At 36.5% G+C, this 16,652-nt stretch overlaps 1 protein-coding gene across 4 annotated transcripts in view; it reads left to right on the top strand.

The window, feature by feature from the left end:
- TBC1D19 (TBC1 domain family member 19) overlaps positions 1-11,533 on the top strand; it is a 46,774-nt gene extending 35,241 nt beyond the window's left edge. For 2 of the 4 annotated variants that reach the window (XM_083833800.1, XM_083833798.1), the window contains 8 exons: positions 685-769; positions 3,088-3,132; positions 4,381-4,413; positions 6,756-6,865; positions 8,058-8,149; positions 8,907-9,022; positions 10,075-10,145; positions 11,152-11,533. In XM_083833800.1, coding sequence (XP_083689926.1) covers positions 685-769; positions 3,088-3,132; positions 4,381-4,413; positions 6,756-6,865; positions 8,058-8,149; positions 8,907-9,022; positions 10,075-10,145; positions 11,152-11,226 — 627 coding nt within the window. In that variant the 3' untranslated portion in view covers positions 11,227-11,533. The other 2 variants (XR_014583413.1, XM_083833799.1) reach the window with 2 other exon arrangements.
- Positions 11,534-16,652: the final 5,119 nt, after the last annotated feature.

Raw genomic sequence — 16,652 nt, 5'->3', positions numbered from 1 at the left:
GTTAGCAATGAGAAATACAGATATATTTTACAAAATACAGTATACATTTAAGAAATTATGGATATGAGGTGAATGTTCTCATCTGTTCTTTTGGAAAGAATTGAACGTAGTGCAAGCATTCTGCAAAGATTTTTGGAACGAGAGACAATAAGAGGATCGGTCTTCTGGAAATGCAGACATGTTAAAATGTAAATGTTTCTTTTGCTTATTCACTTACTAGGACTTCCCTGAGTCATAGTAACTGATTAGGAAAATGACCTGATAAGCATCACAGCAGTGAGTTGCATTCACAGAGCAAGCTGTTAAAGACTTAGTTGTTAAAACTAAGATGTCTAAGCAAAAAGTTAGAATACTTACCAAGCATTCCAAAATGTTCCAATGAGCTGATTATTCAGGTGTAGGTCAATATGACATGACAGAAGGGTTTAAATTCATGCTTAGAGGCAAACAGGAAGATTGGAGAGTGTGGATATTTTATTGACAATAAGTGAATGTGAAGATGGTATCGTAACAAGTTCAAAGTGAGCCTGGAAATTTTAACAGGAAAGTGAATTAAGTTGGTCAATAGCTTTCAACCATATTAGCTCTTTTTAGGAAAGTATAATAGGTGCTAATTAGGGCAGGTGCTTAAATCTCTGTTTGACATTGCTTTGTTGATTGTCAGTTTATTTTTGTCTTCTACAGGTATTACTCTGTTTTTCCCGAGATACATCAGTATTGGAGCACTTTACTTACAGTAGTGCAACCCCACCAAAATCATACATACGAGGTAAAGGGAGTTGTTTTAAAAAAATAATAGTAATGCACAGACTTTTGTTGACTGCTACAGTAATGCAGTATGTGAATTTCCTTTATGTTCATTACACCCGATAGACTACGTTTAGAAGAACATTAATAAATCTTCATTTATCCAGCTGACATATGCACAGATTCTATTATCACAGTTTAGAAACTGATCACATAAAGACCAGGTTGCAATGATGTTATTTTATGGTAGTTTTATGTGTGTAATTCTCCAGTGTTTTACCAAAATAAATTCAAAACACAACTATGACAATATGGTAGAATCTGGATATCTATCGTCATCACGGTTAGAAATTTAAATACGTGACATAGTCCTCTGCAACTTCAACAAATTTACCAACTGGAAGTGGGGATAGGATGTTATCTTCCCGAAGTAGAGAGCTTCTTAGATATTTGTAGACAGGAGCAGAACAAGTTGCTGAAGAATCTTGGGCTCTGTTCCAAGGTCTGGGAGAGTAGAGCTCTACCATGCAGGTAGAGCACAGATTTTTTTTTTTATTGTTATTATTATTTTCAAAGCACTGTGTCATCTAGAGTTTTACCCTACCTTTGGCTTTATTTCCCTCTGTGAGTCTTATTTTTCGTAACCTAACAGTCTTAAATTTATCACTTCACGCTTGCCTTCTCTGCCAGCTTCTACTGCTATGGGCTCTTCCTGGCTTCTTAGATCATCATCTGCCTTGGCTTTACCCTAATTTTGTCTTTCACCTTGAACCCTTCAACCATCCAATGCTTTTTATTTTTTCATTCTACCTTTACCTTCTGCATTCCCGTTTTCTTCCTTGGTCCCTAGTTCCAGTGTATTTAGCCTAATATGATTCCTGTACCAGGATCTCTGCTGAATTTGTTTGCCTTCTGCTGCTACTTTTCTCACTAGAGCCAATGATTATTTTGTTGTTTTTTTTTCTTCCTTTTTTATTGCTTCGTAGGTCTTTTCTCTCTCTTTACCTGAATTAGGCAGTTTTGTTAATTTACTGTCTGAAAGCAGCAAGGGGCTCACCTGAGGGCAGAACAGGAGAGGGACCTGTGTCTCACCTCAGGCCATAGCAGCCCAGAAACACAGCTATAGGACTATTCCACTTATTCAGAAACAAATCCGAGGAATGAAGTTGCTGAAATCTAAGTCTCTGCTGAACCTGTGCAGTATAAATCCGAAAGGCTCGTAGGTCCTATTTTTGGCTAATTAGCCAAGAGAAATGCTTCATGCTAAAAATACTGTCCTTCCAGATTACAACTCCCTGCTGCATGGCAAGCAAACAATTGAAAGGGAAAGTAAAATTATTCTTTCAGTTTAAGGAAACAAGTAACTTCTGTTATTCAAAAATACTGCTTTTTATTTTTGTAGGGTACTGGGCAAGAGCTTCACAAAGTAATTTTGAACTTAATTCAGTTGATTCATACTACAGGAAAATATTTAAGTCCAAACCTGACAAAAGCTGTGTGTGCTAATTTTTTATGTATAGAGGAAACAAAATGCACAGAGGTCTAGAGAATCTCTGCATATCTGTACATTTTCACATAGTTTATTATAATTTCTAGTTAAATTTCTCATCTTAAAACAGAGAAATAATTTAAGTTTTTAAATAGTTGTGCTTAAAAAATTTTTGATTGCTATATTGTTAAGATTTTAATTGAGGAAGTTCTATAGTTAAGATACTGTTAACTGATGTAACATGTTCATTTTGCAAGGAAGAGAAACAGTTGTATGTTCAGTTTGTACTGTTAAAGTTTGTCTTTACTTAATTAGCCTTTTGTATCCAATAAATTACTTAATTTCTGTTGTTGTTGTTATATCACAGCTGTACCATCCATCTTCCTCTCTGTTGCAGGCTTAATGAAGCCTTGGATGTTTTTTTTTATCCAGTGTTCTTCTGTCTTTTTAAATGTCTTTCCTGTCCCTAGGTCAGTCTGCCACAGCATGACAGACTTATCCCTTTAACCTTATCTCCTCAGAGAGCTTCACTGTCTTCAAGGACGCAGCAAACACCTTTAGAGCTCCTAATATACACCCAAATCAAATCTCATTGGTACAGCGTTGCTGAAATGCTTTTTTTTTTCCTTTTGTTTTTTTCCTGTTTGTCATCCTCCCTTGTTGGTGCTGCATTTTTGTTTTATATTTTAGAGTGTATCTGAATTCCTTACATACTTTTGGACAATATCAAATGGTCAATGGTATTGGTAGTTATCATTTTTGTAAGTGTCACTTATAAATTAAAAATGTAAATTTTATCTGTACAAATTTTAACAGTTTAATCTTTTTAATTGTGGTTTGATGATTCACAGGAAAACTTGGAATAGAAGAATATGCTGTTTTCTATCCACCAAATGGTAAGAGTTATACTATTGCCTCCTCTAGTGGTAGATTGGAAAGATACAGGATTTTTTTTTCCTGAATACATGATAACCTCTTTTTCTATAACAAACTGTGTTTTACTGTTATTCTGCCAAATTAATTAATTTAAAGGAGTAAGATGGATTGAAGCTACTGCAGAACCATGTTCAGCCTGGTGTTAATAGTCACATACGGAGTTTGTCTACATGTGTGGGAAGGAGATGGAAAACAACTTCTGGTGCAGCAGCTTGTACTTCAGTGACAGGATGCTCCACTTAGAGGATCTGAAAGCTATGTGCTGAAACCATCTGACCCCCAGCTTTTCGGAACTCTACAAACCACACCTGACAGTCTCATTTCTTCTGAAACGTGTCCATTTTCGAAATTCCGTTATAACTATTCTATATAATTTTAAGTCAATATCATTCCTGCTGTTACTTCAGTTGTTAAAATTCTTTTTTCAGCTCTTATTTTGACCATTTAAATCCCTGTCTGTTGAATTCTTACCTTGTTTTTGCCCCACATTTTTATTTAAAGTTCAAGCTCTTTGCTCTTGCTTTCAGAGCCTCACGTCACCAATCTTAAATCTGTATCTCTGACCTTGCCTTTTGTGACTTCTCCCTTCCAGTGGTGTCAGTGATAGCAGATATGTTTGTTCCCCTTCTTCCATTTTTGCTTCCACGTTTATTTGCAGCTTAATAGCCATGAAACATTGTCCTTATGACCTTTTGCCAAAGCAGCTCCTTCTTACTGGTCCTATCGGAAAATTAATGAATGGGAGCTGAGATCAGTTGGAAAAGAGGAGACAACTGTCATGTTACCACTGCCAAGTCCTCTAAATGTTTTGTCTGAGTACTACATGAGTTACTGGAGGTCTTGGCCTCCTTTTTCTCCTGCTCCCTCCTTGTTAGTGCATGACATTTACTGGTTGTCATTTATCTGAAATTGGGTTCTGATTTCAGCAAAGCTTATACTTCATGGAAACAGAGCTTTACATGGCTTTCTAGGAAATACAGCACGTGTTACAGCACACTGTTGGTCATAGTGAAGTAAATTATATAATTCCTGTACTTAAATATTTACAAGCTTTAAATCTAAGACTGCAGGTGCTAATAGAAGGAAATATTTTATTCCTGTAGCAGGCAGAATTCAATTTAGAAACTTGGGGAAAAAAATACATTTCTTGCATGGCTAAAAATAAATACAAAAGAACGACAACAAAAAAATAAATCTTTGTTTTGTAGGTGTAATTCCTTTTCATGGCTTTTCTATGTATGGTAAGTGTGACTCATAAACTCTATCAGTTTGGGATTTCTTTTTATTGTGTTGTAGTTAAAAACTGTATGTACTTTTCTGCAAGTTTTAAACTTCTATATGTTCTGTTTCTGTGTGCATGAAAACTGTTGTATATAATTTTTAAAATTCCAACAACTTCATATCATATACCCCTTGAGAGCTAATCGCTACGCAGATGGTCTGGTCAGAGGCTGCATCTTAATGTGTATGAGTAGAGGGAGGAAGTTTATCGACAGCCTGCTCTTTTCTGTTGCCTCATTTTTTTTGGGTAGACTAAGTTAGCTGTTAGTCTTAAAAACATGAATTATGTAAAAGGCCTGTTTCTGTATCCATCCAAAAGTAGGTGTTAAAGGAGTATTACGTGATAGAATGGTTGCTACTACTTTGCACAGACGAAAGATTAAACATCAACAAGATTTCTAGGAAAACAGCAGAAAAATCTCCCCAGTTTTCAGATGTAACAAAGCAGCTAGTGCAGAGAGATGCTGAAATAATGCGAGGGAATATTTGTTACAGGTTTCCAGTTTTTTCTTTTGATTTGTCAAAGGTATTTATGGTATTTGGGCAAGCAGATTTCAAGGTTGTACTTAAAATACTATGTTTTGCTGATAATAAATGTTTGATTCTTAGAAATAAAATGTAATATAAATATGAAATGGAAATTTGAACCTGGGTGGGGAGTCTAAGTCTTCTGAAGTAAGGAACAGCTTAGTTACAAACTCTTCCTTAAGTGTTCACTAGGAGGCTTTCAACTTGTGTGTGAAATGTATTCTTTTCAAAATGTTTGGATTTGACTCTGCCCTTTAGAACAGCAGCTCTCAAACTGGGTGGGAGCTTCTTCCATCCCTCCTTTCCCCTTTTGCTTGGAAAGGGCACAAAACAGGCTGGCTGTGAGAAGGAGGGAGGCTGAAAAACAAGGTGGTAGAAATGCTAGTGTGAATCCAAGCAGAGCATCCTGTGTCTTGCATGCTGTGCTGCTCTAGGAGGAAGTACCCGGGACCTTATGTAAATCCTATATATTTTTGCATGCTCGCATGCATACGCTCATACAGTGCCAGCTGTCAGGCACTGTCCTGTTATCTTCCTGGCCTTTATGTACATACGCACCCTGCCAGCTCTTCCATCTTCAATCCTTACACATACACACTGGTAACACCCTCTGCTTTTCTCAGCGCAACGTAAATACACATTTCTGTGAACATCTCACCCTACCTTAGTGCCCCACCTGTCATACACAAGTGCCATTATTTTCTATAAAGCCACCTTCCTGATATATATACACATATATGAATGAATTCACGCACGCATCCACATATATCTATAAATATGCACATAGATATATGTACATGTATAGATTTTTATGCAGACGTGTGTCACTATCCCTATTTTGTGTAGAAGAGAAGTGGAGGGGAGGGTGAATGTAGAGAGACTGTGAATGTATTCAAATGCAAGCTGCATGAATGTATCTGTAAAATGAAGTAATAGTTGAGTGATGATGACTGAGTGGAGAGATTAAAGAAAAGCTGTGAAATGCATGCAGAACAACTGTCTGTGAAATGTGCGTTGAATGAATGGAGTAAAAATCAGGGGTACCTGATTATGTTTAGGCACCATATACATGAAACAGACCTATCTATATGCCAGACTTAAAAAAAAAAAAAAAAAAAAAAAAAGAGGTTTGAGAATCACTGCTTTACAAATGTAGCCAACTCTTATTTTGAATCAGGTATATTAAAAAACTTATAAACAGTAAACTACCAAATGGCCATGCTTTTCAGATCTTACAAGACAGAAACAGGTCTCTCCTGATCAGTCATACTTATGGGACATTAATATGGCAACCAAGAGCTATTTTTAATACTTTACTTTTCAAAACACCTGTCTTCAAATAGTAAAATTATGCCTGCCTTAAAAACGGGGAACCAATTTGGAGATGGTCAGTGTCCAAAAAGCACATTGGAAGTTACAGACGGTTAAATCAAAAACTCGTACATATCATTGCCCTAACTCCCAAAGAAGCTGTCTTTAAAGTGTATTTCTTATTCTTAGGAAGCCAGCACCGTGAAAAGCAGGTTCTAAGTAGTTTAGGTTCTTGAAATGTGTAGAAATGTAAGCTAGAATGTATTGTACTCCCTTGCTTAACTTTTTACTTCTAATGGTAGATTCTATTATAAAAATCTTTCTGAATAATTTATATAGTATAATTTTTGTAAATCGTGCCAGTATAAATTACTTGTTTTTCACCATACTTCATGCTCTTAATCATTGAACTCTTTTAGCAGTTTACAGTGTTGGGTCAATTATAATTCTTTTATCCTTTCAGTTGCTCCACTTTGTTTTCTGTACCATGAACCTTCCAAATTGTATCAGATATTCCGTGAGATGTATGTGCGTTTTTTCTTCAGACTCCATTCCATCTCTTCTCATCCCTCTGTAAGTTCATTAGGAATTAAAACCCACTCACTAAATACTCTGATTGCTATGAAACAATAATATACGGTGACATGATTTTCTAGACAACTGAAAGACGTCCTTTTAAATATAATGAAATATTTCAGCAAACTTGGAAAGAGTATCGGATATTTTTTTCTACCTCAATTTTAGTCTCTGCTATAAAATGTCATGTACTTCATGTAATCTTGTATTTTATGTAATAGGCTTCTCGATTCAAGCAGTTATGTAAATGCATACTCGGTCTCATTTTAATTGATGACATGTAATTGCTCACAAGTGTTTTCTGGGGTAGAGGGACTATAATATAGTCAAAGATATACAGCTGTCTTTTCAGTGATAGCAAGTTAATGTCTCTTTCTTTAACTCAACTGTTTTTGTGTGACAGTACATGCTTTTTGGCATTTCTAGATGCTGGAGGTATAATTAAATAACTTGGTGATGTTGGTGGCCAGCTGTCTCAAGTGTAAGACAATTGTAGACGTTTTTGCTTATCTTCCATTTTTGAAGAATAGAGCATAGTAAATATTTTCCTTTTCTCCCTCACAAAGTGCTGAATAGCTGTATTATATCTTGAAAACATTTCCTGGTTAAAAAAAAAAAATCCTTTCCTTAATATACTGTTTCAAGGCTGGGCATTGTGCTTTCAGTCATTAATAGCAGGGAAACCGGTCAGACAGGAATCTATTCATTTTCATGGTAATTTAAAAAAGAAATTTTAAAATGTATTTACATTTAACTTCGTTGAAATTATCCCTATTTCCGTTTGTTTCTAGTTATCAGACAGATTATTTCTCACATCCTCCATTTTTTATTATATATATAGTGTAACTGGGTCTGTTTCATCGAAGAGGAAATATTTCAAGTAGGTCATACTGTAATAACCCACGGAGTACTTAGACCGTGACATGCAAATATTATAAGTAACTTAGAGGTGAAAGGGGCTATCACAACATATTATGTTGCTAATACATACACAGAATTGTAGGAGCAAGGCTGTAGTGACTGGAAGCATCAGAGTTGTCTGTGCCCTGCTTACCTGAGCTGTATATTACATCATTAATGGTGTTTTATTTCTTGAATTAAAAATTTATGAATACTTACGTGCCAATACTGTTTTCTCAGATTTGACAGAATGAGTGTTAGTATTCAGGATATGATCTTGTTTCATTAGGGCATTGTGTCATTGTGTTTGCTATTTGAGACTCTTCTACAAACTCATCTGCCCCAGCTTTTTTATCACCTTCGAGAAATTGGGGCGCAGCCGTAAGTACTTCTTTCTGACTTGCTACAAATATTGTGGATTAATTGTTCTGAAAATGCTGGCCGTCCTGTAGTATTTTAATTTAAAAGCCAAGAGAAATTATTCCAAAGTGCAACCATCAATGTGCCAGTTTTCCTTGAAATTCAGTTGGAGTCCTTTGTCTAACCTGTGTATCTGTGCATGGTGCATTTCCTTCTGTACCTTCTGTGAAAAAGAAAGGAAAATTGCTCTTTGTGTTCATATGAGAAAAAGAATTACTGAAACTTAGCTGAATAATGCAGCAGGTTAGATCTGATGGAGTAAATGATTTATTTCCTGGGGGACAGGAGACTTTTTTTTTTCACTGTGATATGTTCATTACAGCAGAAGCCATTGGAGGAAGGGGAAAGAGCAGGAGACTCTTATTCTCAATAGTGTATTCATGGCACCAAGTGCAATAGAACTTGAAAATCTTCCTGTATTATAACTGATATTCATAATAGTAGCAGAAATGGATGAAACATTTGGGGTGATAAAAGCTGAGGATCCCTTTAATGTAATTGTTTGGTCAGAATATTGTAATGATATTAGTTGTTTATCAAATGAGATGCTTAATATTTTTCTGATGGCTGTTACAAAGGAAAATACTGATTATTAATGCAGCAAGAGAAAATGACCATTCTTCCTGGAGGAGAAATGCAGAAGAATTTATAGACCATCAGTCTAATCATTACGGGAGAGAGAAAAATGTAACTACTACTGTTTATCACTTGTTTGCAGGCTACGAATTTCATTTAAATGGATGGTACGAGCATTTTCTGGTTATTTAGCTACAGATCAGCTCTTGCTTCTGTGGGACAGAATCCTAGGATACAACTCTCTAGAAATTCTTGCTGGTAATGGAATTATTTTTACAAAATGTGTTGAGTCCATGTGGTAGTAAGGCAAATACATGTTAGCTCAAGTCTATTTTGTGACAAGAAGAAAACTTAGTTGCTCTTTGAATGCTGAAAGTAGATTGCATACAAGTCAAAGAGAATAACTTTTAGAAAAATAGAATTGCATAAACACTGCATCTCTAACACAAATGTGAAGTAACTTTTTTTTTTTTTTTTAACGATATTTCTTCTTTATCATTGTTTGCTGTGATAGTGCTCCAGAGATGATAAGTGCGCTCTGAAAAAGAGCGTAGGATGTCTTCCCAGCTTCAGTGGTACCATTTGATTTGGTAATGATTAAGATTTGAGTTCACCACCTTTCACAAAATACAATATTTGTCTTATTCACATATGGGAAGTACTTCAGCACTTCGCACAACTGAGAATTACCCTGGTTTTGCTGTATATCTTTATTCAAAGCCCCGTCTTTTAATAAATGTTGAAAGTTTTGTACTTACAGAGGAAATTCTGTCCAAAGATTTATGCAAGGTTCAAGATGGGTGTTCTAAAGAAGATAAGTATCTTCAGCTGGAACACATTTTAAATGCAAAGTAGATGAACAGAAAAGGAAAGGTTTTAGTTCTATTTGTACATGTAAGACAGCTAGGTAGATATATATAACTGTACAAGAGATAACTACGAATTATTTTTTCATGTTACATAATGCTCACAATTGAAATGTTGCCACTTAAGTAAATCCAAATTTTTGGCTTAGAAATTAACTATTTGTAAATTACCTTACCCTTTGTAATTAGAAGCTTGTCACATTAAATGTAAGCATTTTCACTCAAACTTTTCTAAAAGAAAATTGCGTGTGCCCTATCAGTTTTAATGAATAGCCAAAGAAATTCAAACACTGACATCCACTGTATATTATTATTCAGCATCAAAGTAATTACTCTGGGGAGTGAAAATTGCTATTTTAAATCAAGATTAATTCTAATCACTAATTAACAAGTCAGCAACTTAAATACTGGGCTTCTTTTCTTTTTTTTTTTTTTCCTTTCCAGTGCTGGCAGCTGCTGTGTTTGCTTTCCGAGCAGTCAACCTGATGGAGGTGACATCACTGGCTGCAGCTGAAGTAAGGATAAGTTTCAGTTAGGGGAGATTGAAATAGTTTCTGATGCTTTGCCAACAACAGTAACTTAAGCTTCACATGGCACGTGGTACATAGTGCAAATCTTTCTGCCCAAATTCTTACCTTAGATAAAAACTAGACTAATTATGAACATGCAGTACATAATACTGCTTTTCTGGGGGATAAGTATGTAAAAGAGTATATTTGTTACAAAAATGAAGAGTTATCAAACTATGCTGTATAATTAGATTTTTTTTTCTATTTAAATATGTAATTATGTTTGTAGGATATATTGTTTTTTAAAATATTATGGACGTTTATACTTTTTCTCAGTATATTTTAATGTTGCTGCTTCTGTGCTTTTTGATATCACAAAGATTTTACAAAGTTACTTTTGTCATTTTTGAATCTGAAATTTTGCTGCAAGTATTGTCATTTTACAGGTAGGAAATGAAGAAAAATCTTTAAGATGAAGATTATTATTGTTTATCTCTACTACTGTGTTAAAATGTATATATTTTTCAAAGCTCTGGTGACGTATTTTTTTCAAACGTTGAGAACTTGTGATGGCTCTTTTTTTTTTTTTTTTTAACATACTTCATCAGAAGACGTTGACTGTTTCAGTCATTACATTGGACTTACTTCACAAGTACTAGCCAAGCCACAGGATAAGGATTCTTAATTCCCAATTATTTTTAGAAGCAAGTTGAAATGTTAGACCTCTTATACCCTCATGATGCCACGTATATTTGAAGTAAGTCTAAAGGCTAAAATAAAGTTACTTGGTTTTCTATATGTAAACATATGCTTTTTCTTTGAAGTGTTAGAATGAAAAAAAAGGCAAGAGAAGCTTTTGCACAGTAACATAAAACAGCGTGATTTGTTTCTATTCAGGTAACCTAACTATTGTTACTAGTCAGTACCAAATCTTTTTCTGACTTCTTTAGCTGCTTTAAAGAAATTTGATTCAAATGTCAAGTTTAACACGCCTTTTGGGTTTTTATCCTAGGCTGTACTTGCTGACCTTTCAACCCTGAAGGTTATGCCTCTTCTTCAAATCTTCTTGTTTGCTACTGTCACTTGATTTGCTTCAACTATACTGATACCACCCTTCCAGTCTTTCATGAGAAGCTGATAATTAACTATGCAATGTCTGCATAAAACCAAAATTAAACTGTATGTATAATATTCATTTAGAAATCATGATCTTAATTGAATTTTGTAACTAAAAACAGGAACTTTGCGCACAGATGTGTGTAATGCATGATACTGAATTTCCCTGTAACAATGGTTATTATGTGTACATTAAGAATGACTACTTGTGCAAAAACAAAGCATGAATCAGTGTCTAAAATGCATGTAATATTAAATAAATGTAATGTGATTCTTCATCTGAGTTGTGACGTTAATGTTTCAGAATTATGAACACTTTTCATATTAAATAACTTTTTCAAGCTCACAGCTTAGAGGATATCAACTCAAATACCGTAAGTGGAGAAAGTAAAGATACTTCAGCTTACAATATTTTTTTCTTATTTTCTAAGAATGCAGTTGGACAATACATCAGTTCTGCTATCTCTGTTTTACTTATTCTTCCCACAGAAGTTTTCTCTGTCTTCTCATGTTAGTTACTTATGTTTATTTTTTCATACAGAGAGTTGTAGTCGTCCTTTCCTCATTCACTGACATGCCCTCCCAGGCGTCTTCTAAACACCTACCCAGAGTCTCATCAAAGGTCCCATGTTGTAAAATATGTTCCCCTGCAGAGAAGGCCTGAGCATAGCTTCCTTCTGAACTTGTTGAAGCCAGTCCTCACATGAGCCAAAATATTCCCCTGAGAATGATGCCAAGAGTTCTTTCACGGTGCCCCACACCCTCTTTGGGAGAGCAGCGTTGTGCTTTTGCCAGTTTTCCAGCCCTGGTGATTCAACAGCTCAGGCTTCAGTTCAGAATCCAAACTCGTATCGATGTGTGACGGATTTTCACTACGCTATCAGGCTGGCTCATTGTCTGTTAGCGAGTACTATTTTGTGAGGTCTTCCAGCTTTTTCCACTGGCTTGTTTAATACCAAAGTGGGAATCACTAATCTGGTTTGATTTATGTCTTAATACCTGGAAAAGAACCAAAGTCAAAAGGATATAATGGGGAATATAGCCACTGAGGTTGACACAGGACTTTTATCTTCATCATATATGTTACATATATGTAGTTGTCATGCATGAATGTACATACATTCAGTATGTATGACAATAAAATATAAACCATAATTTGCTCAAAAGATATCTGAAAAGTGATCTAAGCGATAATCTCAGATAGGATAATGAGCTTTATGTCTGTGATTCTTGTTACCTCTGTCTAGATAATATAATAAGAAACTTACTGATCGTGTATAGATTTTTTACTAAATTTATAAGGCTAACTTAAAAAAAAAAGGTAAAGTTTTGGCTTCAGCATGATCACTTCTTACATGAAGAACTAAACTGCTTAATAGGTATGACATTGAATAATATTTTGGGCAATTTTATTCTGGATAACCAAGGAAATAGATCTTTTAATATTTGACAGAAATGGTTTTAACACTTTAACTAGAGGCTTTTCTAGACATATAGTTTTTAAAAAAAGGACACACATGACAGCTTTTATCTTTACAGAAAGTATTACCCTATTTTACATATGGGCAATGGAGGCATAGAAAGATTAAGAGATTTGCTAAAGATTACAGAGTAAATTCCTAAGAGATGAGCAGTCTCTCCTGAATTCCTGTTTATACTTCAGGAAGCTTGGTTTATGTATTAACCACAAGACCTTACTTCATCTTTGGGACAGCACATCATCACATCTACTTCTAAAAATGGAGCATTTTGCAGTTTTAAAATCCGTAAGACTGGGTACCAACTTAGAAATTATAATGTTACAAAGCAGTCACAAGGACTGTGGCTCAATAAGGTCATTACAAGGTTACCATGGCTTTTAGGGAATTAAAAGTATTTACTAAATATCAAATTAGATCCCTGGGAGCCCTGCTGGACCCACTAATTCTTCCCACTGCTCTATGCAAGTGCATGGTGCAGAATCTGACCATTACTCTAACCCATTCCTTGATGGGATTTTTGAGCGATTCTTTTTTCTCTTTTTTAAAATTTTTTAATAGTTTTGAAAGGGTATTGATAGGTAGAGATTAGAGACTGATGGGTGATTTTTTGAACAAGTAGTTCTGTGAATAAGAGATGTGGTGTGTTCTCTTGTGACTTGGCATCTCCTCATTCATTCTAACCATCTCGCTTCTCCCTTGTGTCTCTCTTCCTTCCCCACTGGATTACTTACTTTTCCTCCTGTCCTTTACCTCTGTTTCTCCTGGTGGCTGGACAATCATAGAATCATAGAACATCCCGAGTTGGAAGGGACCCGTAAGGATCATCGAGTCCAACAACAGGGACCTTATGCTTGCAGCTAGCATGCATCATTAGCCAGACCACTCGTGCTGGCTGCCCAGGCTGGCTGCTCCGTCAGCCTGAGGTGATGCTGTGCCTCTTGCTTCAGGGCTGGCTGGAAAAAGGCTTCACGGGCTACATGCAGCCCTTGAACCATCTGTTGTATTGACCAGCTGCAGCAGGGAATCTCCTGAAGGCCTCTGCTGAGTTTTGTCAGATGTTTAAGTTGACTTTTCTGGGGCACAAAAAGGTACACACAGATATGTGTACAGGAATGATGAGTACAATTGCTTTATAATAAGATTAAGATAAGATTAAAAATTAACTGGATCCTCTCCTTAGACTTGCAATTGTACTCTGTTAGAACTTTTTTGAAATCTATTTTAAAAATTGCTTTTACTGAAGTTTTATTGTTTTCATGTTCCCATCAGTTTCTCATTTTGGTTCCAACAAAATATTGTGTTTCAGTTTCTGGCTGATATATGTTTTTTAATCTCTTGTTTAAATAATACTCTTCCATTTTTCACTAAACAGATTGGTTTCTGTCTCACAGCTAGATACTTCTCTTGTACTCCTCGGTAGTGTCAATTGCTTAAGTGTTAATTCTTCAACTCTGGAGAGCAGTTCAAACCTGTTAAAGGCCATAGTCTGTCACAGGGCTTCCTAAACCCTAAAACTCGTCTTTCATTTATACTGTTATAAATCACAGCCAAATTTTGACAGTAAAATCATAAATAAAGATGCTTATATTGATTTAAATAGATATAGCTGAACCTTAAATGGCTCAGTTTAGCCAAATTGTTTTTCTTGGTCTGTTCCTCTCTGTATGAAATCGATACAAACAAATGTTTGAGTTCAAGAACCAATTGTTTCCATATTTCTAGAGAAAGATCAATTTTTGCTGCTTACCTTTGGGATTCTGGCTATGACCTGTCAAAAATTCTGTGTAATGTTAGAGACTGTTTAAAAAAAAAAATGTAAGTTCAAATAGCCTTTTCTAAAAACGTACCCAAGTTATCTTATTTCAGTCCTCCAAAAAGTATATTGAAACTTTAGTCCTGATGGCTTGGTAATAGAACAGTTTCTACTTTTTACTGGATTTTTTTGGTCATAGTAACAAATTTTACTATGAGAAATGCAGGGAATTTAGAGGTTGTAAAACAGTTAGGTATCCCAGTAAAGGGAAAGGCTGGAAAGTCATCACTGCAAGACAAATTTCTGTGTTTCCAGAAACCAGCAGAAAAATGATGCCCAAGTCTCTCTTTTACTCCCTTCCAATAAAAAGAAATCGAATGAATTTTATACAGTTCTTCCAACAAGACTAAAGGGATTTCACTGAATAAATTGCTGTGTGAAGATTAAATAGGGGAAAGTCATTTAGTGAGTGGCTTATTAACCCTAAATAAGAATTCATTTAGAGCTACTGAAACACAGCGTGAAACTGCGGTAGTGTATTTTCGGTTGGGAAGGAGAAGAGCCTTTCCACCTTTTTTAACAAATCGGAAAAATACTTCTCAGCTCTTCTGTCAAGCATTTTATGTTAGGAAGCGGGGGAGGGAGGGGAGGATGCAGGAGTGGCTGGAGCTGCTGGGCTCTTCCTTTTCCCTCCTTTCTTACAGCCTTTTCCTGTTCACGCCTGGCCGCTGGCAGACGGTGCTGCGCTGGCCGCTTTCATCCCCAAAGCGGACACAGGAAAGGCAATCAGCCGAAGCCAGTGTTTGAGATCAACAGAGCTTTGTATCTGGTGTGGCCGGCTACGGCCCGCTTCCTCCGGCCCCAGAAACCCGCTTGGGGCGCAGCCGCTGGGCCGCGGGTGCAGCAGGGCCAGGCCCAGGCCCAGGGCCAAAGCTGGGACAGGGACAGGGACAGGGACAGGGACAGCACCTGGCAGGGAAACTGCCCCAGAAACCAATTCCCCCTCGAGAGTTAGCCATGCTGTGTTTTAGAAGAGGGGCTCGACGACAACTGTGCCGTTCTTTTTAGAGCTTTAGGACCCAGTATAACGGGATAAAAAAAAAAAATCCCCTTTTTCTGGTGGCGGCTTGCAGAGGTTTGGGCTTTTCACCCAAGGCCGCGCTTGTTGAGGGGCTGCATGCCTGTGAGCGGTTCTGTGGGAGCCGTTTGTTGCTGTAAACAGCCACAGAAAGTGGGAGCTCTGAGGTCTGCTGAAACCAGCGAAAGGTTTTATTTTATTTTTTTCCTGCACGCTTCATGCTTAGCTTTTTCGACACCTTCACAAAAACATTGAAGCAGGGAAAATCAGTTTGATCCAGCCATGGAGCGGTTGTGCTCTGCTTTAAAACAGTGTTAAAATGTCTCATCTTCGTATTTTTTTAATTAGTCAATGAATAATTTAATACCGAATGACTACCATACAGACCAATCATGTTTCTGGGAAGCGTCTCAGGATGCTTATGTCTGCTGCAGATGACAGGTAGTGCAACGGCATCCAGCAGACGTTAATGGGGACAGGACGAATGCATGCTTAGAAAATGATGTTTGCCTTGGATTGGTGAGCTTTGCAAAACTGCAGTGCATAAACTGCTGTAATACAATCCAGCTGTGCTAAATACTGACTGGGGATCAGTCCTAAAATGATTACAGGGTGGGTAATGCTGCTTTATGGCAAAGCTTTTTTTTTTTTTTTTTGAGTCAGCACGCAAACCCGAGGAGATTCACCTGATTCTGCATCGTATCAGACGTTACTGCCTGCAGAAGCTGAGCTTCGGGTTCTGTGATGGAGGGTGGAGCAGGGCCTCTATTCGTCCACATTTCCAAATCAGTGTGTTGTTTTAGATGTTAGGCTACTGATAGCTAGCAATTATCTCTAGAGAATTGGCTGTATAGACGACCATGGTGCTTAGCCAAGTGACATTGTGTTTGGCTGAACAGTTTGAACAAATTGTTTCTTTTGGGATTATGACCAAAATAAATGGAATATTTAACAAAGAAGTTAAATCCCACAGTTTATGCAGGACAAAGCATGCAACCAATTTCTGTGCGGTGTTTTAAACAACAAAAATTGGAATTGGATTGTCAAAGACAAAATATGTTATAGCCACCTAATGTATTTTAGTA

Source organism: Anser anser (genome assembly GCF_964211835.1).
Source record: "Anser anser genome assembly, chromosome: 4".
In the NCBI taxonomy this organism is placed as follows: Eukaryota; Metazoa; Chordata; class Aves; order Anseriformes; family Anatidae; genus Anser; species Anser anser.
Note: the sequence above shows the minus strand (reverse complement) of the source record. Positions and strands in the feature narration are given on the sequence as shown.